General features: G+C 49.3%; 1 protein-coding gene across 1 annotated transcript in view; it reads left to right on the top strand.

Annotated features, from left to right (window-relative positions):
* The first annotated feature begins 5,428 nt into the window (after window positions 1–5,428).
* The window catches only part of LOC107124770, a 94,616-nt gene continuing 74,107 nt past the window's right edge, over window positions 5,429–25,937 (top strand). Inside the window, exons 1-10 of the mRNA XM_015428280.1 lie at window positions 5,429–5,500; window positions 15,182–15,215; window positions 15,321–15,363; window positions 15,647–15,811; window positions 17,183–17,286; window positions 18,843–19,020; window positions 20,271–20,374; window positions 21,087–21,264; window positions 21,665–21,768; window positions 24,768–24,945. Of these exons, the coding sequence (XP_015283766.1) occupies window positions 5,429–5,500; window positions 15,182–15,215; window positions 15,321–15,363; window positions 15,647–15,811; window positions 17,183–17,286; window positions 18,843–19,020; window positions 20,271–20,374; window positions 21,087–21,264; window positions 21,665–21,768; window positions 24,768–24,945 (1,160 nt within the window). The remainder of the gene's footprint in view (window positions 5,501–15,181; window positions 15,216–15,320; window positions 15,364–15,646; window positions 15,812–17,182; window positions 17,287–18,842; window positions 19,021–20,270; window positions 20,375–21,086; window positions 21,265–21,664; window positions 21,769–24,767; window positions 24,946–25,937) is intronic.

Raw genomic sequence — 25,937 nt, 5'->3', positions numbered from 1 at the left:
CGATCTCCTCCGTGTAGCAGTAGTCCACCACCATTTGAAAAATGGCGGGATCCATTTCCTCCAGCAGAACCTCTGCTTCCCGCGACTCTCGGAAGGAGCTGGAGAACATGGCTCGGAAGTACGGATTGACGGCAGCGAGCAGCATCCTGGAAGAGACAGGGAAGTCGAGGGGGGTTCTCATACCGAGCGCTCTAGAACACAGTCAGCCTCCCTGCAAAAAGGAGAAGGCCATGTCTGCCATTCGTCAACAATTGGACTTTTTTTGTAGAAAAAGTCCAGCAGGAACTCATTAGCATAATAGGCCACACCCAGCAGCAGAAACTCATTAGCATATTAGGCCACACCCCTGACTGCACAGCTCATTAGCACATTAGGCCACACCCCCATGTTACCAGAAGTGTGGTCATCCAGCCACACCCACCTTTTCCTTCTTATTCTGTTTACCTTGTTTGTTGTCAAAACCCAGGGCCTTTTTTTGTTGCAGGAACTCCTTTGCATGTTAGGCCACACACCCCTAATGTAGCCAATCCTAATGAGTGTCTGCTGTTGGGTGTGGCCTATTATGCTAATGAGTTCCTGCTGGCCGTGGCCAACTTGGGAGCCAGCCGGAACTCCTTTCCTGTGCGTTCCTGCCCCAAAATAGCCCTGATCACCCCAAACAGATGCGAACTGTTGGAAGTTCCAGATGCGATGCCCCCTGCTTCAGACCTCCAGACTGACTGGCAAGAGAGGCTGGGTGGCTAGACAGGCACACTGACGTTTCTTCCTGCAGCTACCCTAAGTTCTGCCACTGTCCTCTTTGATATCTATATATCTAATAGCCAAGTTGCCCCCGGAGTGCGGATCACTAAATCAGCGCTCTGGGGGCACTTGGGGGGGAGGGGGAGGTTTGTGCACACGTGGGCCAGTCCCCACATGTGTACAGAAATGCTAAAAGTAGGCCGAGCCCGGCAAGGGGGGGGGAGGACCGGGCTCTCCGCCGCTGCCTCCGCCTCAGAGCCGGGCGGGGGGGGAGGACCGGCCTTGCCGCCGCTGCCTCGGGGAGATCGAGCGGGGGGGGATGGAGGAGATGGAGCTCTTCTCCCCCCCGCAAGTATCGCGGGTCCCCGTCTTGTGTAGATTCTGATCTCAAGGACCAATTTCCCCGTCCTGCTTCTCTCTCACTCTGAATGAAGACTTGTTCTCTGCCTGCACGCACCAAGAGCAGGACATGCGGTCCTCTCTCAGCACCATGAGGCAGATGGGCCTCTCGCCATCCACCTGTATCCCTTAGCTAGCAAGTTAGTAATTTATTGATCTCTCCCAGGGCTATTTTTGGGCAGGAACGCACAGGAACGGAGTTTCCGGCTGGCTTCAGAGTTGGCCACGCCCACTACAGCCAAAACCTCTGCGTGCCTGGCTACAGAGGGAAGGACTGGAGAGCGACACCCCCTGATGATTTTGAGGCGGGCAGGCCAGGGGGGCCCCTGGAAGGCAAACCACTGCCTTCCCTTCCCTTGGGGGGGGGGCTTGCCCGGGATTCCTGCAGCCACAGAGCGCCCGGACAAGCCAAGGGAAGGCATGGGGGTGTGGCCTAATATGCTACTGAGTTCCTGCTGTTGGGTGTGGCCTATTATGCTAATGAGTTCCTGCTGGGCTTTTTCTACAAAAAAAAGCTCTGATCTCTCCTCTTTCCAATCCAAAGTGTACGTCTCAAATAAAGAGAGAAGTATTTCTCTTCTGGCCCTGCGATGTGGCTCTGTGCAGCTTTGTAAGTTGAGTAACCTGGCAAAGCGATGCTCCTGCATTTGTAGCTTTATTTAAGCACTCTGCTAACTAATGGGGACTGGACTCACCACGCCGGATAACCGCAATCTGAACGAGATGGTCTGTGGTGGCGGAAGGTGCAGCTGACTATATGGCATCACGGTACGGTTGTCAAGGTGGAAGATTATGAGAGGTGTGTTGCCATTTGCCTACCTCTGCGTAGCAAGCTTCCTCGGTGGTCTCCCATCCGACCCTGCTTAGCTTCTGGTGCGACTGAGCTAGCCTCAGCCTTCCAGGTCAGGGCCTAGCTAGTCCGCACCTGCTTAGAGAGTTATAATTCCAGAAAGGTCTGCTGAGCAATGTTCCCTCTAAGCTATGGAGTCTTGTGAGCAAAAATTCTACTTTGTGAGCTACTGGCATGAAAGTTGTGAGCAGGTGATTTGGCTACTGCATAAATTGGTTTGCTCTGGAGCCATCATTCCTGAGCTGAGACAAAAATGTGTGAGCCAGAGGCTCAAAAACCATGAGCTAGCTCACAGTAACTCAGCTTAGAGGGAACATTGCTGCTGAGCCAGACCATTGGTCCATATCGTGTACCATGACTCACAGAAGCTATGCCAGGCAGTGATGGTCTTTTCTGACAGCACCCCAGTCCTTTTAATGCAAGATGCTGGGGACTGGACCTGAGGCCTTCTGCATGCAAGAACATGTGCTCTGCCACTTCCAGTGACAGCTATAAAAAGAAGAGGGAGCTAAAAGGATCCTGTCGTGGGCCAGCCTGACCAGCCTGAGTCCAGCGTGGCTGAAGATCCCTCAGGAGTCGAGGAGCCACATGCAGCCAGCTCTGAACCAGCTAAAGTCAGTGAATTAGAGATACGGGAGCCTCAAGATTCATTGGCGGCAGCTGACCTTGACCCCCCCACCCATAGCTCTGAAGTAGTCGACGAAGCACAGCTGCAGGAAAGTAGCCCACCAGGCTCCCCCCCCCCACCGCCCCACATTAATGGAGTGGTGAAGGGAAAAGCTCCAGCAAGACTTAAGGACATGCAGAGTGCTTGCCTCATGGCCCGGTGCCAGCTGCCTAACGATAGCAGTTCTGAGTAAGTTCTGCACCTCCTAGCAGATGGCTGTAAATCAGGCTCGTTGAGGAATGCCTATATAAATCAGACTGGGAGAACTGCAGATTGTGGAAGCAACTTGTCACAAAACACAGTGTACAATACCTGTGGCATGGAAACCGCTCACGCCCGACCACAATGGTTGTATCACACAGCAGCTGCTTCTGATGCAGTTGCTTCAGCCCTGTAAGAAGCAGGAAATAAGTCAAAACTAGGGTCCCGGTCACACAGAGGGTTTTGGCCCGGGAGAGGGACGGATCGGGGCCGCAGCAAATGGGCACAATCTCACAGCAACATCTGGGAACCAACAGGGGTGGTCTTACCTGAACAGCCGCGGCAAGCGCGGTCGTGGGATCACCGGCGCGTCCTTCTGCCAGCGCATCCCTGGCTCCTGGCCGAACTGCGCATGCAGACGCATACGCAGCCGGCTGCCTCGATCTCCCGACCGTGGCTTCCTCCCCGGCATCTGATCGTGCTGGGGAGCAACGGCGGCGCGGCTCAGGGGATCCGTGTGATCCTGCCACGGCGTGTCTATTTTGGTGCGGCTTCCAAAAGCCGCACTTTAGCCATGCATCCCCCCCCCCCCCGTGTGGCAGGGGCCTAGGGTTATTAGACTAATTTGACAGGGGAGAACCAGGGCTTTGTGAGTCATATGGCAGGACAGAATGCGCAGTCATTGAGGTCAGTCAGGATTTGCTTGCACAGTGTCTTGGTTAAGATGTGCCATGAAATCGTGCTTTTCTTGAACCCCGATGAGCTTGTGAGACCAGGATTCAGCTCAGGGGTGATCCCTCAAATCCTGGTTTGGCTTGACAAATGTGTTCACTCCAGCTGTGCATTTCTGTAGCCCAGAAATGGCCACCGAACTGCTCCCACTAGGAAATGGAAGACTGACGCAAAGGTGTGTCCACGGGTGGCACCAGGGAGCAAGCCAAGGTGAAGTCAAGATGTCTCCATTCATCTGTTAATAAGGCAACTTAAAACTAGTCTGACACACCCCAACTAAGCATAGTTAGTGAAGAAAGAAGAAGAGGTTGGATTTATACCCTGCCCTTCCCTCGGAGTCTCAGAGCCACTTACAATCTCCTTCCCTTCCTCTCCCCACAACAGACACCCTGTGAGGTAGGTGGGGCTGGGAGAGTTCTGAGAGAACTGCTCTTGAGAGAACAGCTCTGAGAGAACTGTGGCTTGCCCAAGGTCACCTGGCAGCTGCATGTGGAGGAAAAGCTAATCAAACCCAGTTCTCCCAGATTAGAGTCCACGTTCCTAACCACTCCACCAAACTGGCTCGTCTGCATTCAGACACACACACTAGTTAGCCTAAGGGTTTCATGTGCGCCACTTCCTTGCTACGTTCACTGGAGAATCCATCATGCTCTGCGGAGGGCATCATGCTCCCGCACCAAGGTTATCAGATCAACTACAGACTCAAGTGCAAGATGCTTGGCATTCTCTTAGCGGTCTCCGTTTGTGGAACCCTTTGCAACCACCTGCTGGCGAAACATCCGGAGGAGCGGTCCCTGGCGGCCGAAGAGGCGAGGACATCGGAGTGGCTGCCGCCGAGAAGGGGCACGCGAGAATGCCAAGCGCTGGCCCAGCGGAGCCGGAAGGGACGTTGCTGAGGCCGGAAGAAGGCGGAGCCGCGCGCTGCAAGAGAGGCAGTTCCACCGAGCGCCAGGAAGAGCACCCCGCCAGAGACCGCCGCCAGAAGACCGCCGACAAAAAAGAACCTGAAGGAAAAACAACACCAACCACCACCACAGGGGTGCCTGGTAGGTTGCCCCACCCCGCATAGAACCTGTGGCCCTAGCTAGGAAAAATTGAAATGGTGACTAGCACCGACTTGTAAGCCGCTCAGAGACCCCTGGATAGGGGGTTCGAGCGGGATATAAAGTGGAATGTAAAAAAAAAAAAAGCAATGGAAGAGAAGGGGACGGTTTGTACTGCCCTGCGCTCCAGGGGTGGGATGAAAAAGCAGACAAGTGACCTTTCTCCGCCAAGGCCGGATTGCGCATTGGGTCACATACCCTCCCGTATGTAGTGGTGCAGGGGCCTCGGTTCCTCTTCCAAGCCGTCCTCACCCATTTCCATTCCAGATTCATCACTGCACTCTGTACTAGGTCCAGAAAGCGGAGGTGCGTAATAAGTCATTTCTCCTGGAAGCGCAGAATAAAGAATGTAAGGGGGATGATGGGCCGGGTCTGTCTTGCCCTTCCCTAGGCTGCTAATTTGAAATGGGACACATGCAGCCTTTACATAAACAGAGCCCTGTATCAGACCAAAGGACCGCCTCATCCAGCATCCTGCACCTACCTGCAGGGATGAGCAAAATGCTTCTGGGAAGCCCCGAAACCAGAGAGAAAGGCAACAGCCTCCCACACTGTGGTCGTTTCCCAGTAACTTGCCTTTGGAGCAGGCTTACCAAGTACTTACCTTGATTCGGCGGGGGACACATACATCTTGTCAGGAATATTCCCGCACGATACCATTGAGATTCCAGCTCCATTGCCAGAGCATCGCCCAGCTACGTGCCCAGAGTGCTGGCGTCACGTCTGGGCGATGGCATGGTGCGGTGGGGATGTGTTCCACTGAGGGATTTTCCGCCCGGGAACCAGGTGTCCCCCGCCGATTCGAAGGTAGGTACTTGGTAACCCTACTTTGGAGAAAGACTGCCTCTGAACATGGAGGTTCCATTATGGGTAACAATAAGCCTTTGGTCCATCTCTCCTCTGCCATGCACGTGCCTGATCTTTTAAAGCAGGATTCCCCAACGTGGTCCCTGGGGGTACTACAGTCAGGCCCGTAGACAGGATTTTGTAATTCAGGCGGCCTTTAAGTAAGTTGAGGGGCAATGACGCCACAAAGTAAAAAAATATATACTTTTTAAAAACTCACTTTGCTTGCCTACATGGGGAAGCAAGGCACCCTTGGGGAAGGGGCGGTGGTGGGGAGTCCTCCAGGTGGCCCAGAGAGTTGGGCATCCTCTGGGTGGCCCAGAGAGCCGGGGGGCTGGGGGTTGGATGAAAGTCGGGGGCCTTGGCAGGAAGTCAGGGGGCCAGGCCCCAAAATGCCCCGCTGTCGCTATGGGCCTGGCTACAGTGCCTGCCAGTACTTTCCCTGGCACCCAGCAAGCTTTTCAGAAAGTGGGTAGGGCCATTTCAAAGCAGGACTTTTTAGTGGCTGTGCTCATTTGAATGGAAGGGTTTTTCCATGCAACCACAAACACTGGAAGAATAAAATAAGCTCGCCGAAGAAAACCACTGTTCTATGACTTTAGCACACTTGGTTGTACTTTTTATAATATTTATAATGCAAGTTTCTGATGTTACACAACAATCATCCTTATGCAAAGTACATGCCATAAACGTAGGCAAAGCCAGTAGATAATGATGTGAGTACGAGACAAAATCTTGATGCAAATGTTTTCTCTTCAAGGCGTCTTGATAGAGGTATGAAGTGGGAAAGCAGACTGAAAAGTTAGTTGCTGTGGATTTTCCGGGATGTGTGGTCGTGGTCTTGGCATTGTAGGACCTGACGTTTCGCCAGTAACTGTGACTGGCATCCTCAGAGGTATAAACACAGAAAGATGTCTCTGTGTCAGGGTGAGAAGAAACTGGTAGGCAGTAAATTTATATTTACTCCAGAAGGTGGGTAGGGCTGAGTCATTGTCTTGTAGGAGTTCCCCAGGCTATGGACATGCTAATGGAGGAGCTTTCCTGCATATCCATAGCCTGGGGAACTCCTAGAAGACAATGACTCAGCCCTACCCACCTTCTGGAGTAGATATAAGTTTAGGTAAAGGTAAAGGTTCCCTTGCTCGAAAGCCAGTCGAATCCGACTCTAGGGTTGCGGTGCTCATCTCCGTTTCAAAACCGAAGAGCCAGCGCTGTCCGAAGACGTTTCCGTGGTCATGTGGCCGGCATGACTAAACACTGTTACCTTCCCACCGAAGTGGTCCCTATTTATCTACTTGCAATTTCTTGCTTTCGAACTGCTAGGTTGGCAGGAGCTGGAACTAGAGACAGGAGCTCACCCTGTCTTGCGGCACCCGGGTCTCGAACTGCTGAACTACCAACCTTCCACAGCCTGCAGTTCAGCGTCTTAACCACTTGAGCCACCGCAGCTCCATAGATATAAGTTTACTGCCTACCATTTCCTTCTCACCTTGACACAGAGAGTACTCCATCTTTCTGTGTTTATACCTGAGGATGCCAGTCAGAGTTACTGGCGAAACGTCAGGTCCTACAATGCCAAGACCACGACCACACATCCCGGAAAATCTACAACAACTAATGAACTCCTGCCGTGAAATCCTTCTACAACAGACTGAAAAGCCTTCGTTTTTCAAGCCCCCAAATAGCATCTGGGCTTTCCTTAGGCAGAGGGTGGTTCCATCCCCCTTTCCGCTTTTCTTTTCCTTTTTGTGTCTCCTCCTGTTTCTCCCTTCCTTCCCCACCTTGGGCATTCGTTTGTTTCTTTTTGTCCCCCTTCCCTTTCTTCCTCCCCTTTATTGCCCTTCTATGATTTGTTTTGCAAGCCTTTCCCTGCCAGCATCACTCCTACCTTGAAGATCGGCCCATTCCAGGGGTCCCCAACATTTTTGAGCCCGCAGGCCCCTTTGGGATTTCTGACACATTCTTTGGGATTTTGTGGTGGCCACAGCCCCAAAATGCTGGCCACAAACGGCTGCTGCAGGAGGCGGAGCTGTTGCAGCGTACTTTCAGTCACACTGTGACGATCCTCGTGGTGCGGTGGCAGCTTCCACCCAAGCAAGATTTCTTTTAAGGAGCTGCACAGCCAATCAAATCTCCAGGGGCCAATCAGAAGGCTTGCTAGGCAAAAGCCCTTCCTGAGGATACCCACTTTCTAAAAAACACTTGGCAGGTACCAGGTAAAGTGCTGGCGACACCACGTTGGGGATCCCTGGTCTATTCATAGCAGGGAGGGCTTTATGGATCAGTTCTACCCTCCTAAGTCCATCAAGGGGCTGCGGTGGCTCAAGTGGTTAAGACGCTGAGCTGCAGACCGAAAAGTCGGTAGTTCAGCAGTTCGAGACCCGAGTGTGCCGTGTGATGGAGTGAGCTCCCGTCTCTGGTCCCCACTCCTGCCAACCTAGCAGTTCGAAAGCAAGAAATTGCAAGTAGATAAATAGGTACCACTTCAGTGGGAAGGTAACGGCGTTCCGTGCGCCTCAGCGTCTAGTCATGCCGGCCACATGACCATGGAAACATCTTCGGACAGCGCTGGCTCTTCGGCTTGGAAACAGACATGCGCACCACATCCCTAGAGTCGGATTTGACGGGATTTCGAGCAAGGGAAACCTAAACCTTTACCTTTTACTAAGTCCATCAGATTCAATGGGCTTCAAAGAGTATAACTCTGCTTAGATTGACCCAGTCTATTTGCAAACTTAGAAACCAACTAGGACCAAGACAGGTCTATGGTAACCTCACGCCCACCAAAAACCCCATCCCTGGAAAGAATCCTGCTGTACGTTGGAAGCATGACACAAATCATCCTCAAGGTTCTTTTTCCGTCCCACTCAAGGTCATTCCCATCCCTCAATCCCCACCTGGGTCCAGAGCGGTGGTGCAACAGGCTCCTCTTGCCTCAACAGAATAAGTTGGCCCGTGCCCTCCTCCCCAACCTGAGCTTCATCCTGCCTCCCATTGGTCCACCTGGGGCAGGTGTCACAGTCTGTTTTGCATACCGTGCTCTGATTCATTAATCTCCAATTGTGTCCTTGCAAGGAAAAGGGTGTGTGTGTCCCATCAAGGGCATCACTGTAGCCCTGATGCAGGTGGAGAAAGGGAAGGACTGAGTGGAAGGAAGTCCTGTCAGAAGTCACAGGAGACAGCTGGGAGCTCTGTGGATCTGGAAGTGGCTCAGATGTGCCACCAGTTTTGCTGGTTAGAGGGGGAACTGCAGGCCATTCCAACTAGGAGTGACGGAGCAGCTCACATTTGTCTCCCAAGCCTCTCAGTATGCCTCTTCCTCACAGTCCATGTGCACTCTTGACCTGGAAGACCTTCTCAGAAAGGAATCCATCTTCAGCAACAATTCGTATTCTATCCATATACAAAAGAACCTCCTCAGGAAAGCTCCTCCATTAGCATGTTTCACAGCCTGGGGACCTCCTACAAGATAATGACTCAGCCCTACCCCATCTTCCTGAGTAGATATAAATTACCTGCCTACCATTTTTCTTCCCACCTTCATACAGAGAGTACTCCGTGGCCATCAGGAGCAACCAGGAATGAACTTTCTGGACCACGGGGATGAAACCTATGAGCTTGAATGTGCTCACTTTAGGGCAAGCACATGCAGGAGGTGCTATGAAGAAGAGAAGAAGAAGAGATTGGATTTATACCCCGCCCTTCACTACCCGAAGGAGTCTCTGAGCGGCTTACAAACTCCCTTCCCTTCCCCTCCCCACAACAGACACCCTGTGAGGTGGGTGGGGCTGAGAGAACTCTGATACAAACTGCTCTTTTTCAAGGACAGCTGTGCCAGAGCTTGTGACTGACCCAAGGTCACATCAGCAGGTGCAAGTGGAGGAGGTGGGAATCAAACCCGGTTCTCCCAGATTAGAGTTCGCACACTTAACCACTACACCAAATGATCAGTGCATTGGGTCTCATTCCCCTTCTGCATATGTTGTCCTGCCCATGGATATGGTGTGTGTACAGAGCTTTAGTGACATAGCCCTTCTCTGGGTTTTTGTAGAATAATACACATTATTCTGGATGGTGTTTCTTTTCATCCACCCCAGTCCCCTTTGGGTGGCAAATTTGTTCCAAAACGAAGCCGATTCTCAGCTGGGACAAAGTATTCTGAGGACAGTAACAGTAAGCTGAACTCACTCAGAGGCCTGAAGAGGATTCCTCGAGGGGTTTGACTTCTAGCTTGCTCCTTACTATGGGGCACCTCCTTCTTGTCCTCTGCTCTCTTCATCTGCAATCACCCTGGTTGACACAAATGGAGTCATAACTCTGGCTCCCTCTCTGCCTGTGGCATGACTTCTTGCCACATGCTTGCATGCTGAAAGGGTCAGTTTGGCATAAGAGCCAGATTGGTGTGGTAGTTAGGAGCACGCACTCAATCTGGAGAACCGGATTTGATTCCCCATGCCTCCACACATGCAGCTGTTGGTGTGACCTTGGGTCAGTCACAAGTTCTTTCAGAGCTGTTCTCTCACGAGCAGTTCTCCAAAGAGCTCTCTCAGCCCCTCCTACTTCGCAGGCAGTGTTCCCTCTGAGTGAGTGTGAGCTAGCGCACAGTTTTTTAGCCTCCGGCTCACACATTTGTGTCTCAGCTCAGGGTGGACGGCTCCAGAGCAAACTGATTCATGCAGCTGCCAAATCGCTCGCTCACAACTTTAACGCCAGTACCTCACAAAGTAGAATTTTTGCTCACAGGACTCCACAGCTTAGAGGGAACATTGCTCACAGGTTGTCTGCTGTGGGAAGGGGCAGGGCAAGGAGACTGTAAGCCGCTCTGAGACTCCTTTGGGTAGTAAAGGGCGGGGTATAAATCCAATCTCTTCTACTTCTTCTGGTCTGGAGAAGCTAAAGACGACACTGCCTCAGACAGACCGCAAGAAAATCTCCCTGGATCTGACCTTTTCAGCATGTGCCAAAATGGTGCGGAACCATTGCCCAATGCTAGGCTTTAAGGAACTATTTTTGTTTGCCTTTGGGGCCCTGTTTCCTCATTCCGATATTCAAAATAGAAAAAGGGGTTTCCGCAACAACTCTTTGGCCGAAAAACAGCACCAGGAAGAAAGAGAACCAGGAGACATATAAGTGTGGTGGATTCAGAGAGCTCTGAAGACAAAGGCAGGCCCTGGGGATTTCCAGTTTGGGTGGCCCAGAACAGCAGATCCTCTGGCAGCCACATCCTGGTGAAGCACATGATCACAAGCCGGCACTGCATGGCAAAAGGGATATGATGGGATTGGACCTCCCACCACCCAACAAGGCACCCAATTTAGCTGCCAAAGTAGTTGCAAGGGAGGGGGGGCTATAGATTGGGGTCACAGAATAGTGAACCTGGGCTTGTTGCCTTCTCTGCCATTTCCCCAGGTTAAAAAAAGAGGCTGCCTTGCATCGCTTTATGTATTGAGAGAGTATAGGGACACTAGCTTCCAGGTGGGACCTGGGGATCCCCGGAAATTACAGCATATCTGCAGACTACAGAGGGGCCGCAGTGGCTCAGGGGTGAAGATGCTGAGCTGCAGACCAGAAGGACTGTAGTTTGGCAGTCCGAGACCCGAATGCCGTGTGACGGAGTGAGCTCCCGTCCCTGGCCCCAGCTCCTGCCAACCGAGCAGTTCGAAAGCAAGAAATTGCAAGTAGATAAATAGGTAATGCTTCGGTGGGAAGGTAACAGCATTCCATGCGCCTCGGTGTTTAGTCATGCCGACCACATGACCATGGAGAAGTCTTTGGACAGCGCTGGCTCTTCAGGTTGGAAACGGAGATGAGCACCACCCTCTAGACTAGAATTGAATTCGACTGGCTTTCGAGCAAATGAAACCTTTACCCCAGACTACAGGGGTCAGTTCCCCTGGAGAAAATGGCTGCTTTGGAGGGTGGACTGTATGGCATTGGACCCCACTGAGGTCCCTGCCCCCCCCCCAGGCTCCACTCCCCAATCTCCAGGAGTTTCCCAACCTGGAGCTGGCAACTCTAAACCCCCCCACACACACACACACACACACTGGTGACCAGGGAAGACCTGGAAATCCTAGGATGAATAGAAGACAGGCCCTGTGCAGGCATGTGGCTTTCTTCCCTATTAGGGCTTAAAGCAATTTTGGAGAAGAGATGATGTTTGGGGGAATTGCTGGGAGCTGACCTCTTCCTTTCCCAGACTTTTGGCCACCAAAGTACAGAGGAGCCACTCCCAGCTAAATTACAGATCTGGGGATCCAATCATGCATCACAGAATCACCATAGAGATATGGGGAAGTTCCTAGAGCATCGCCTGGAAGTGACGTCACATTGTCCCCAAACTCTACCTTCTCCAGGCACTGCCTTCAAAATCTCCTGGCATTTGCCAAGGGAGCGCTGGCAACTCGAAGCTACACAGACACAAAGTTATTCAAAATCGTATTCATTTTATATTGTGAACGCTGGAGTGTTTGGCATTTATTCTGTCCTTGAGATGTTCTATCGTAGGGGGCTATACCTGCATTAGATTGATTCTAGATTGATTCTCTGTATTACGCTTGAGTGGTGCCTGATATAAGAATACATGTAACGAGGTTTCTGGTAAGACCATTGCTTTTTATTGTAATCTGAGGTATTCGTAGATGACAATAATATACATACATACCTTGTAATTTTATGTGATTGTATGTCGTTTTGCAGGAATGATTGTGATCCTTAATGACTCAGATTTATGTAACAGCAATTAAATGATTGATGTACTGTGAATGGGTAAGCCAGCTAAGCATGTTTTATTATATACATAATTTCTATTATACTGTAGCAATAACAGTGATTGTATACTTTGCAGTTCCACTGATGAAGTGCACCGAAACGAGGCTTGCATATCTGGAATCCTCATGTGATTTTTTACTTTGACTTCTAATTTTTTTATTCCTTTGGACTGATTTTCTTGGACTCCTCTGGATCCTTCTTGCTTGACCATTTCTTGATAATTTCTTGTATTATGAGATTCCGCTATGTTATTCTACGTATCATATATTTTCATGATCTTTTATTAATACATAACTTATGTTACAATAATTTTGCATTTTATTACAGTGTATTTCTCAATAATTTGCCAAGGGAGCACTGGCAACTCAAAGTTACACAGACACAAAGTTATTTAAAATACTACTCATTTTATATTGTGAACTTACCACTAATGCAATTGTATGGGATGCTTGAGCAGAATGAATGGGCTTTTCAACCCACATCTTGAGCATTCTGGGAAGAAGGAAGGAAAAATGGCAGGTTCCAAAAGATAGATAGATGACAGATAGATAGATAGATGATAGATAGATAGATAGATAGATAGATAGATAGATAGATAGATAGATAGATAGATAGATAGATAGATAGATAGATAGATAGATAGATAGATAGATAGATAGATAGATAGATAGATAGATAGATAGATAGATAGATAGATAGATAGATAGATAGATAGATAGATAGATAGATAGATAGATAGATAGATAGATAGATAGATAGATAGATAGATAGATAGATAGATAGATAGATAGATAGATAGATAGATAGATAGATAGATAGATAGATAGATAGATAGATAGATAGATAGATAGATAGATAGATAGATAGATAGATAGATAGATAGATAGATAGATAGATAGATAGATAGATAGATAGATAGATAGATAGATAGATAGATAGATAGATAGATAGATAGATAGATAGATAGATAGATAGATAGATAGATAGATAGATAGATAGATAGATAGATAGATAGATAGATAGATAGATAGATAGATAGATAGATAGATAGATAGATAGATAGATAGATAGATAGATAGATAGATAGATAGATAGATAGATAGATAGATAGATAGATAGATAGATAGATGGATGGGTGGATGGGTGGATGGGTGGATGGGTGGAGGGAGGGAGGTCAAACATCTCTCTCGCATCACAGGTACCTTAACAGATTGAGAGTAAAGGAAGCAACATTGTAAAAAAAAAAAAGATGTCTCCGGGCCCTACCTTTCGGAATTAAAGCTGATCTGCTGACTATGGAGTGTAGGAAGGCATGCTGGTTTTGGTGCTCCAGATCCTTCTTTGGATAGCAGAGTGCACTTGGCTTTAACGCAGTCGTGCTTTGTCCCGAATCTACCATGTGCTTGCAAGACTACAAAGTTAAACAGAGCCATGTTCCAGTTTGAAACAAAATAAACTACTTTATTCTAGAAATGCATGCTTGATAGTGAAGGGTAGAGAGATAGGGACGGTTCCCGTACTATCTAACTAAGAGATGGAAGCGGAAGCGGATGCTGAGAGGCATCCTGCTTCTCGATCTTGTGTGCATGGAAAAGAGAGAAGAGAGGGGAAGAAGGAGATGGAAGGAAGTTGCTTTCCCCTAAACAGTGCTGATCTGCACTTCAAAGGGTTTCTCAGTGAAGTAGAGGAAACAGGAAGATGCTTAGTAGTTGCCTGTCTGCCTGCGACTCTGTGGTCACTTGCTTCTGGATGCTGAGGCACGGGGACACCCCATCTGGTACTTCTGATATGGAGATCATGTCCCCTGGTGAAAATGGCTACCTCGGAAGGTGGAATCTATGGCTCTCTCCTCTTTCCGGTCCTCTGCCCTTCCCAGGCACTGCCAACACCATTGTTGTTGGTGTTGGCACTGCCCCAAATGTCTAGGAATTTCCCAAGCTGGATTTCATAACCCTATAATGCTATTAATTTTGAGACAATGCTCTAGATGGGGAGTGAATGGAAGTCAAATTGGCTAGTATCACCTATTGTGTGGTGGGGAGGAAATCTCTTATTGGTAAAAACCGACATCTCAAATTACAGCAAGACTGAAACTTATGGAAAGTTAAATGATTTGGCATTAGGATTTGTTCTTTTACATGGTGGGGTTGTGGGGAATCATCTGTAGTGTTTTACGAAGTATCTTAGAACCTTATAGAAATCCCCCACAAGTGCAATGTTAAAATTTATTAGAAAATTTAACATTTGATCAGTATCGTAGTAATCGTTACAAGTTCATCTGGCACAGTAGATTATTTTTTATTTACCACAAGCTGTGTTCCCTCATATTTTCCACCACCTGCAGGTTGGCAAACAGAAAAAAAAAAAAGGCTGAGGGGATAGGAAGTTACGAGAAATTTTTTGGTGTCGGGTAGAGTTACATTGCTTGGCAGGATACAGGAGAGGGCGGGATCCTGCGGTCTATAAAATCCTAAAAACTGCATCTCCTTACCAGCCAAAGCTGCCAGCTGGGAAGAATGGAGGCGCTTCGAAGTCTGGTTTGTGCTCATTTTTTTGTTCCGACTAAGCTGTTTACATCGCTGCCCTTCCAGTTCAACAGAACTTGTAGTCCCTGAGGGGATCTTTAATATTTTATGCTGTGGATTTTAAATCCGCCTGACATCTTTTCATTCTGCCCTTCCTCCAGAGGGTTCAGGGCAATGTACCTCCTTCCCCCCACCTCCATTGTCCTCCACACAACAACCCTATGAGGTGGTCTAGGTCAAGAGAGTAACGGGACCAAGGTTCTCCAAGTAGCTTGAAAACTGAATGGGGAATTGAATCTCGAACTCCCCAGTCCTAACCTTTGTTTCTGTGATTTCATTCCCTCAGCTCTTCATGACTCTCCTGGCTCTGCCTGCAAGCGGTAAGTGAGGATATTTAATTCATCTGTGCAGTCCATGACCTGAGTAATTGGACGGGAGCTTGCTTGATAGGTCTTTGCTGAGACCATATGTGGGTTTCTATGTAGCATCTGGTGCTGATGAGATACCACAGTGGAAGAGAAGTGAAGGGTGAGTGGGTTGCCAACTTCCAGGTGGCACCTGGAGATCTCCCACCATTACAATTGATCTCCAGATGATTCAGATCAGTTACCCTGGAGCCAGTCACCCTACCTCCTCATCCCCTGCCATTGGCTGGGTGGCTCTGGCAATGCTATCCACAGAGGTGAAAGTATGAAATGGTCATGAATGCCAGAGAAGTAAATGATTTAGAGTCTGTGGCAGGGTGTAATGGGGCCATCAGTTCATTTTTATTGATGATTTCTCCAGGTCTTTCCTCAGTTCCTGGTTGCAGGACCCGTTGGTTTGACCGGGACAATCCTTCAGGAGTGGGAGATTTTGAACTACTCTCCGACCTAAGGAAGGAATACCCCAGTGAAATTTGCCCCAACCCTCTTTCCATCGAAGCGGAGACTCTGGAGGGGACGTCGGCTTCTCAGACCGGACAGACCTTTAAACTGTGAGTCCTTAATTGAACCAGCAGCTTTTGAGAATAAAGAGGGACGCTGCAGCCTTCTAAAACAAAAAACAAAAAACTTCCCAACTCCAGTTCATTTCCTGTGTTGCTTTTCTTTTTAGACATGAAGGGTCAGATCCAGTCAGCCTTTTCTTTGGCTCTCACCCAGTACTCCTCTTTTACTAGTGTTACGTCCAGCGCTTAACAAATAGTCAGAGAGTGATTTCAGCAAAAACTCAAGTTTAGTCTTCAACACGAACACTTCTCCAACACGGTACAATAACTGATAGCCCGAACAGCTTGTCCATAGTAGCTGTTCGGTATTTAAACATTTCCCGGCTAATATAGCCACGCCTACTATACACATAACAACCAATACGGTTGAGCGAATAAGAGCCAATCACCTTTGTTCCCGCTTACAGTTTGCTTGAACGTGATTGGACACATTTGCCTTGGGCTTGAATCCCTGCCCAAGACGAAGCTTAACATTGCTTCCCTATGATATGTTTCACATACATCTTAATGCATTCATGGCAGCTTCTGAATACATTGCAACTAGAATCCCTGACGTGGTTTTTTCCCCATAAGGGTCTCTTGATCCCAGTACAGTACTTTGGGTAGTCAAAGTGGGACCCCTTCCTCTTCATCAACGGAAGAGCTGGATGGACCCTACCCTATGGGAGAAACCCTAAGAGGAAAATCATAATCAGGTCTACTTGGAAGAAGGCCCATTGGATTTGTTTGGATTTACTCCCAGGAAAGCGTTTTTAGGATTCCCTCATATGTCTACTACACAAACTACAGAACTCCGTTCCCCTGGGGAAAATGGCTACTTTGGAGCGTGGAGTCTATGGCATTATACCCCACTGAAATCCCTCCCCTTTCCCATCCCCTCCTTCCCCAGGCTCCACCCCCAAATCTCCTGGGATTTCCCAATCCAGAACTGAAAGGCAGCAAGCAGCAGAAGGAGAGAAGACCAGGTTGACAACCAAATTGCTCTCCCCCAAACAAGATGTTGGCCAGATGAGGAAATCTGACAAGCTATATAGCAGGCACAAGATTGGCTGCCCTGGATCACCTGATTCCAGTGTGCGGCAGAATTCTTTTTTCTGATGTCCGTAAACTGCTGCAGTGCCCCCTGCTGACCAATAGAGCTGGTGGCCCAGGGGGCAGGGAATCCATGCCTGATTTCTCAGCTTGAATCTTGTAGTACCTCAAAGGCTCTCTGGAACCGCCAGAGGCTGCTAAGAGTGATCCAGAACCCCTTGGCTGCTCTTGGGTCCTGCTTCTCCTTCCTCTTTCTCCTCCTTAGAGTGTCACAATTTATTCAGTCCATGGACTTCGTTCCCCAACTTTTGTCATTGGTGCTTCCAGGTTTAATCCCATGGAAGGATTTGCGTGTGTGAATGAAGCCCAGGCGAAAGGCTTCTGCCAGGACTACAGAGTCCGGTTCACCTGTCCGCCAGACTTCTGTTCAGGTGAGTCCACCCTCCTATCTTGTGGCAAGACTGGAGGAGGCACTCCGATCACTCACGGAATGTAGCGGGATGCAGAATGTCAGAGTGCCTGTGGAAGGGAACAGGTGTTGGGGACTTTCCTCTTGTGGAAGACCTTCCCAGAAGGCAAATGCCAGTCAAAGCAGCAACACTGGGCTAGAAGGACTCATGGTCTCATTCAGTACAAGGTAGCTTAAGAACATAAGAGACACCAATGTTGGATCAGGCCAAAGGCCCATCCCGTCCAACACTCTGTGTCACACAGTGGCCAGAAATACCAGTGCCATCAGGAGGTCCACTAGTGGGGCCAGGACATTAGAAGCCCTCCCACTGTTGACCCCCCCCCCAAGCACCAAGAAGACAGAGCATCACTTGCCCCAGAGCCCCTATCTATACCTTGTGGCTAATAGCCACTGATGGACCTCTGCTCCATATGCTTATCTAATTCCCTTTTGAATCCGTCCATGCTTGTAGCCGCCACCACTTCCTGTGACAGTGAATTCCAAGTGTTAATCACTCTTTGGGTGAAGAAATACTTCCTTTTATCCGTTCTAACCCGACCACTCAGCAGTTTCATGGAGTGCCCACGAGTTCTTGTATTGTGAGTAAGGGAGAAAAGTACCTCTTTCTCTACCTGCTCTTTCCCATGCATAATCTTGTAAACCTCGATCATGTCACCTCTCAGTCGTCATTTCTCCAAGCTAAAGAGCCCTAACCGCTTTAACCTTTCCTCATAGGGAAAGTGTTCCAACCCTTTTATCATTCGAGTTGCCTTTTTCTGTACTTTTTCCAAAGCTATAATATCCTTTTTAAGGTGTGACCAGAACTGCACACAGTATTCCAAATGAGATCGCACCATTGATTTATATAGGGGCATTTTGATATTGGCTGATCTGTTTTCAATACCCTTCCTAATAATCCCCAGCATAGCATTGGCCTTCTTTATTGCAGTCAAACACTGTCTCGACATTTTCATATATCCCATAAAGCAGCTGCTAGTCAAAGCAGGCAACACTGAGCTAGAAGGACCCATGGTCTCGTTCAGTACAAGGTAGCTTCCTATGTCCATTCTGTGATTCTTTTGCAGGAGTTTTCCCACTACTTTATTCTCAATGTAGCCAGTTGACTGTAAATTGAAGAGAAGAATCAGTTCAGGCATAAGACTGCCAGCTTTCCCTCCACATCATTTTTCCATGGAAAAATCCACCACGTCCCCAGTGGCTTGTATCCCTGCAGAGGAAGGCCTTGGGTCAGGGAGCAGGAAATTTAAGATTTGCAAATGGAAGTCTATAGCTATAAAGCTGCAATTCACATTTCCCCTGCCCATCGCAACACCAAGAATATATCTTCAAAATGTGAAAGGCCAAAACATTTGACATGTTGATGTTCCAAATTGATTTTTGTTTAACTGGGTGGTCGGATGGATACATACGTGGATTCAGAAACACTCTAAAAAATTATCTTCCACTTTCAAGCATCTCAGCACCATTTCCTTCATGGCAAAGATTCACAAACTTTACCTTGTGGTTGTTCCTCAGTTCCCGCTTGCAGGACCCGTTGGTTTGACCGGGACGATCCTTCGGGAGTGGGAGATTTTGAACTACTCTCCAACCTACGGAAGGAATACCCCAATGAAATTTGCCCCGACCCTCTTTCCATCGAAGCGGAGACTCTGGAGGGGACGTCGGCTTCTCAGACCGGACAGACCTTTAAACTGTGAGTCCTTCATTGACGCAGCAGCCTTTGAGGATAAAAAGGGACATTACAGCCTTCTAAAATAAAAAACTTCGCAACTTCAGCTCATTTCCTGAGTTGCTTTTCTTTTTAGACATGAAGGATCGGATCCAGTCAGTTTTTTCTTTGGCTCTCACTCAGTTCTTCTATTTTGCCAGATTCTCCTGTCTGATGTGGCTTTCTTCCCATGCGGGTCCCTTGATCCCAGTACAGTACTTTGGGTAGTCAAAGGGGGACCCTTTCGTCTTCATCAACGGAAGAGCTGGTTGGACCCTACCCTATGGGAGAAACCCTAAGGGAGAAATCCTCACCAGGTCTACTTGGAAGGAAGGCCCACTGGATTTGTTTGGATTTACTCCCAGGAAAGCGTTCTTAGGATTCCCTCATATGGCTGCTACACAAACTATAGAACTCAGTTCCCCTGGGGAAAATGGCTGCCCTGGAGGGTGGAGTCTATGGCATTAGACCCCGCTGAGATCCCTCCCCCTCCTGAAGCCCCTCCTCTTCCAGGCTCCAACCTCATATCTCCTGGAATTTCCCAATCCAGAACTAGAAGGCAGCAAGCAGCAGAAAGAGAGAGCACCAAGTTGGCAACCAAGCTGCTCTCATCCAAACAAGATATAGGGTTGCTAAGTCTCCCCCCCACCAGCCACCGGCGGGGGATGGCGGTTTAGTGTTGCCAGATCCAGCTTGGAAAACTTCTGGAGATTTGGAGATGGAAGTTGGGGAGGACAGGGACCTCAGTGGGGTACAATGCCATACAGTCTACCCTCCGAAATATCCATTTTCTACAGAGGAATTGATCTCTGTAGTCTGGAGATGACCTGTAATTCCAGGGGTTCCCCAGGTCCCACTGGGAGGCTGGCATCCCTAGCGGCCAGATGAGGAAATGTGACAAACTATATAGCAGGCGCGGGATTGGCTGCCCTGGATCACCTGATTCCTGTGTGGGATGGAATTCTCTTGCATGATGTCCATAAACTGCAGCAGCGCCCCCTGCTGACCAACAGACCTGGTAGCCTGAGGGGCAAGGAATCCATGCCTGATTTCTCAGCTTGAATCTTGTGGTACCTCAAAGGCTCTCTGGAACCGCCAGAGGCTGCTAAGAGTGATCCAGAACCCCTTGGCTGCTCTTGGGTCCTGGTTCTCCTTCCTCTTTCTCCTCCTTAGAGTGTCACAAATAATTCAGCTCATGGACTTCGTTCCCCACCTTTTGTCATTGGTGCTTCCAGGTTTAATCCCACTGAAGGATTTGCGTGTGTGAATGAAGGCCAGGAGAAAGGCTTCTGCCAGGACTACAGAGTCCGGTTCACCTGTCCGCCAGACTTCTGTTCAGGTGAGTCCACCCTCCTATCTTGTGGCAAGACTGGAGGAGGCACTCCGATCACTCACGGAATGTAGCTGGATGCAGAATGTCAGAGTGCCTGTGGAAGGGAACAGGTGTTGGGGAAAGACTTTCATCTGCTGGAAGACCTTCCCATGAAGCACCTGCCAATCCAAGCAAGCAATACTGAGCTAGAAGGACCCATGACCCCATTCAGTACAACATAGCGTCATTTGTCCATTCTGTGATTCTTTTGCGGGAGTTTCCCCCCTACTTTATTCCCAATTTAACCAGTAAGGCTGCAATTTGAAGAGAAGAATCAGTTCAGGCATAAGACTGCCAGCTTTCCCTCCGTGTAATTTTTCCATGGAAAAATCCACCACGTCCCCAGCAGCTTGTATCCCTGCAGACGAAAGAAAATGGCCCTGGAACAGGAAGCAGCAAATTTAAGATTTGCAAATGGAAGTCAAACTTTTGGAGCGGCAGTTCACATTTCCCCTACCATTTCCCCTACCAATCGCAACACCAAGAATATATCTTCAAAATGTTAGAGGCCAAAATGTTGACATGTTGATGTTCCAGAATGGTTTTTATTTGACTGGGGGGTCAGATTGACACGTACGTGGATTGAGAAATACTTTTAAAATTCTCTTTTACTTTCAAGACTCTCAGCACCACTTTCTTCACAGCAAAGTTTCAACTTTTCCCTATGGTTGTTCCTCAGTTCCTGCTTGCAGGACCCGTTGGTTTGACCGGGACAATCCTTCGGGAGTGGGAGATTTTGAACTACTCTCCGACCTAAGGAAGGAAAACCCCAATGAAATTTGCCCCGACCCCCTTTCCATCGAGGCGGAGACTCTGGAAGGGACGTCGGCTTCTCAGACAGGACAGACCTTTAAACTGTGAGTCCTTCATTGAACCAGCAGCTTTTGAGAATAAAGAGGGACGTTGCAGCCTTCAAAAAAAAAAAAAAAACCTTCACAACTCCAGTTCATTTCCTGAGTTGCTTTTCTTTTTAGACATGAAGGGTCGGATCCAGTCAGCCTTTTCTTTGACTCTCCTCCCCCCGGTGACCAATAGAGCTGGTGGCCCAGGGGGCGAGGAATCCATGCCTGATTTCTCAGCTTGAATCTTGTAGTACCTCAAAGGCTCTCTGGAACCGCCAGAGGCTGCTAAGAGTGATCCAGAACCCCTTGGCTGCTCTTGGGTCCTGCTTCTCCTTCCTCTTTCTCCTCCTTAGAGTGTCACAAATAATTCAGCTCATGGACTTCGTTCCCCACCTTTTGTCATTGGTGCTTCCAGGTTTAATCCCACTGAAGGATTTGCGTGTGTGAATGAAGGCCAGGCGAAAGGCTTCTGCCAGGACTACAGAGTCCGGTTCACCTGTCCGCCAGACTTCTGTTCAGGTGAGTCCACCCTCCCATCTTGTGGCAGGACTGGAGGAGGCCCCCTGAGTCTAAGGTGTGGTTCCACACAGATCTCTCAGGAAATGTGGCGGAATGCAGAATGTCAGGAAGTGGCCGCAGAAGGGAGAAGGTGTTGGGGAAAGACTTTCCTCTTGTGGAAGACCTTCCCATAAGGTACCTGCCAGTCCAAGCAGGCAACTCTGAGCTAGAAGGACCCATGGTCTCTGGGACAGAAGCAGACTTCTACGCTCTGATCTGAAGGTTTGCAGCCATCTTTGACCATGCGGTCTGATGAAGGCCTGCAGGGAACCAGAAGGTAATGAAAGAGCTTTAGAGGATTCGTAACTTTCTGATACTATGTGCCTACCCTGATGGTGACATCTAGTCAGGGTATGTTTTTGAACCAGGGTGGAAAGGATGCGTTTATAACCAACCTTTCTTTGTTCTTCTGGTGGCTGATCTGTGATGTGCAGAAAGTGTGCTTGACAGGGGTCGTTTCGTAGAAAAAGAGCTAGGGGAACTCATTAGCATAACTCTTTAGCATATGCCACACTCCCTGACATCACCGGGAGTGTGTCATAAGGCCACACCCCCTGACATCACCGGAAGTGTGTCATAAGGCCACACACCCCGCCCCCAATGGTCCCGGCCGCCGCCGGCGGCCTTGCAGCTCCACTGCCGAGCCCCATGAGGGGCCCGGCGGTGGACCTGCAAGGCTGGCGGGAGTGCAAGGAAGCCCCGCGAAGGCCCTCCCTGGCCCCAGGCAGGCAGGGGTGGGGAGGGGCAGGGAGGAAGCAACTTACCCTCCCTCTTCTCCTGCCTCCTCCTAGCTGAATGAGGGCCGGAAGCGGGGCGGCCGGAAACAGGGGGCGGGGCTTCGTCATGTGCCCCGCCCCCGTACCTCACCCGGGGGAACTGCGATCCCCCGCGATCCCCCCCGAAATGACCTCTGGTGCTTGAACCTACTTTAAATAAAGCCTTTTAAATATGTGGACCTAAGTCTCCGCACCACATGGGTTCCCCAACCGTCTTGGCCACCCTATTTTAATAGGGGAGCCCTGGGACGGGGGAAGGCAAGCAGTTGGCAACCGGTTATTCCTGTCAGCTAGGCCTTTCTCAAGCCCTGGCTCTGGCTGCCATGGGAGTGGGGGTGACTCTGAAACGTTAAGTTTCACTTCTGCGGTGTCTTCTATGTTTCTATTATCTCTGCCCGACCTTCAGTGCCTGGTGTAGCATTTCTCTTGGGAAACGTAGCCTGTTACTTTGGCGGGCTTCTACCTGATCCTTGATTGGCCCTGAGCCATCAGGGGGTCTCCATGAATGATGTATAGCTTTTTGCTACGCACGCTTTTCTTTAGTTCTGAGACAAAATGGTTAAGATGTCTGTATACTCTAAATGTCTCAATAAACTTTACTTCTTTGAATGAAAGCTGTTGGGAACTGATTGCTGCAGGAGTCTGACATTCCCCCATGGCACCCAAAGCTGCATTTGGTCCTTGTGGTAACCAGGTGCTGGGTAGCAGGAGACCTAGAGGCCAGGCCTCAGAACTGAGAAGGGGTGTCAGGAGTCTGTCCCTCCTGGTAGGAAGACCCCAAAAGGAAAGTGGTGGAAGTGGTGCCCTAGCAGAAGGCAGTTGAATAGCTCTCTCCAGGAGTTGGCAATCCAATGGAGGAAGCGGGCAGAACAGGGTCTGTAGGACAAGCAGGCCTGTTCCATCACAGTCGTATTCAGCACGACGTAGCTTTATATGTCCGATTAAGCAGCTGTCAGTCAAAGCAGGGATCACTGTGCTAGAAGGACCCATGGTCTCATTCTGTCAAATGTCGCTTTATGTGTCCATTATGTGATTCTCTTGCAGGAATTTGCCCCCTGATTTATTATCAATGTAGCCAGTAAGGCTGCAATTTGAAGAGAAGAATCAATTCAGGCATAAGACTACCAGCTTTTCCTCCATATCATTTTCTCATTTTGTAGCCCGTTTGATGTAGTGGTTAAGTGCGCGGACTGTAATTTGGGAGAACCGGGTGTGATTCCCCCACTCCTCCACATGCAGCTGCTGGGTGGCCTTGGGTCAGTCAAAGTTCTCTCAGAGCAGTTCTCTCAAAAGCAGTTCTCAGTCAGAGCTCTCTCGGCGCCACCTACCTCACAGGGTGTCTGTTGTTTGGAGAGGAAAGGAAGGAGATTGTAAGATGCTCTGAGACTCCAAAATCCAATCTCCTCCTCCTCCTCCTTCCATGGAACAATTCACCATGTTCCCAGTGGCTTAAATCCCTGCAGAGGAAATGGCCTTGGAACAGGAAGTAGCAAACTTAAGATTTGCGAATGAAAGGCCCCGGTCACACGAGTGGGAAAATCCGCACTGGAAGGGAGGCATTGTAGAGGCAGAGCTAAAAGAAGCGCAGGAGCGCAATCTTACGGTTCCCCGTGGCTATGTCCTCAGGCCGTCGGCAGCCGATCACACCAGGGAGGCAACAGCGTAGTCCCAGCAAGGCAACACGGCATGCGCGGGTCACGGATGGCTGCTGGATGCCATGGGCTACCGGCGTGTCTCTGACCATTTACCGGAAGCTACTACCTTTCCCCCAGTGCCTTTTAAATCCACTTCTCCGGGCGGACGGTACAGGTTGGAGACGGGTGCGCTACGCTTCCCAGGTGTTGCCGTATGATCGCACCCGTTTGATGTGCCCTCAATCCGTCCATTTCGCGGGGCCAATCCTCCCATGTGACTGGGGCCATAGTCTAATGTTTTGGAGCTGCAGTTCACATTCCCCCTACCAATTGCAACACCCAGAATAAATCTTCAAAATGTGAAAGGCCAAAACGTTGACATGTTGATGTTCCAAACTGGCTTTTGTTTAACCGGGGTGGGGTGGGGTGCGTGGAATCAACACTTACGTGGATTCAGAAACACAGTTAAAAAATTATTTTCCACTTTTCAAGCATCTCAGCACCATTTCCTTCAAAGTTTCACAAACTTTCCCCTGTGGTTGTTCCTCAGTTCCCACTTGCAGGACTCGCTGGTTTGACCGGGACGATCCTTCGGGAGTGGGAGATTTCGAACTACTCGCTGACCTAAGGAAGGAATATCCCAAAGAGATTTGCCTCGGCCCCATTGGGATTGAAGTTCAGACCCTGAACGGGACGCCAGCGTCTCACATGGGACAGATCTTCAGTCGGTGAGTTCAGAGACCCGACAACGACTTTAAGGCTTTCAGGAACAAAAGCTTCTTTTAAGTCCTTTTCCGTAACTTCCAGTTAAGGAGCTGATTGTTTCTTCGGAATTATAACCACTGCACAGATGAATATCTACAAGATTATACTGTTTCCCTATAATGCGTAGATCTTTGTAAGGACTGCTCCCACTGGAGACAGCAGGAAGAAATAAGGGGGTGTGATTTGAAATTGCCGAGCGTATTTTAATAGGTAGCAATATATCACTCTCTTCTCCGTCCCTTAAGGCTTCCCAAATATAGGCACCAGAACAATGGAAGGAACACAGACGGGGAAGGTTGGCGCATATTAAATCTGAAAAGTATCACAGGGGAAAACGAAACGGTGCTCAAAAGCCACCCGGGAAATAAAAGAGGGAAGAATAGAGAAAGGAATGGGGAAGGGGAACAGCCAGGGCTCTTTTTGTAGAAAAAGCCCAGCGGGAACTCATTAGCATATTGGGCCACACCCCTGACAGCACAGCTCATTATCACATTAGGCCACACCCCCATGTTACCAGAAGTGTGGTCATCCAGCCACACCCACCTTTTGCTTCTTATTCTGTTTACCTTGTTTGTTGTCAAAACCCAGGGCTTTTTTTGTAGCAGGAACTCCTTTGCATGTTAGGCCACACACCCCTAATGTAGCCAATCCGAATGAGTTTCTGCTGTTGGGTGTGGCCTATTATGCTAATGAGTTCCTGCTGGGCGTGGCCAACTCGGGAGCCAGCCGGAACTCCGTTCCTGTGCGTTCCTGCCCAAAAATAGCCCTGGGAACAGCAAACGTTCAACTAGCAGTCCAAAGACCTTCTCTTCCCCACCTCCAGAGCGATTTCCCCACAGTCGGAAAGCTCAAAGGGATATCCACACGACGACAAGGTCCTCCGCTCTGCTCTCCAGAGCTGGACTTGTCTCACCAGATGGGTAGGTAGGTTCTCCTTCCTGGAGAGTCCTGTTCA

The sequence above is a fragment of the Gekko japonicus genome, unplaced genomic scaffold, assembly GCF_001447785.1.
Source record: "Gekko japonicus isolate JY-2015 unplaced genomic scaffold, Gekko_japonicus_V1.1 scaffold2604, whole genome shotgun sequence".
Lineage (NCBI taxonomy): Eukaryota > Metazoa > Chordata > Lepidosauria > Squamata > Gekkonidae > Gekko > Gekko japonicus.
Note: the sequence above shows the minus strand (reverse complement) of the source record. Positions and strands in the feature narration are given on the sequence as shown.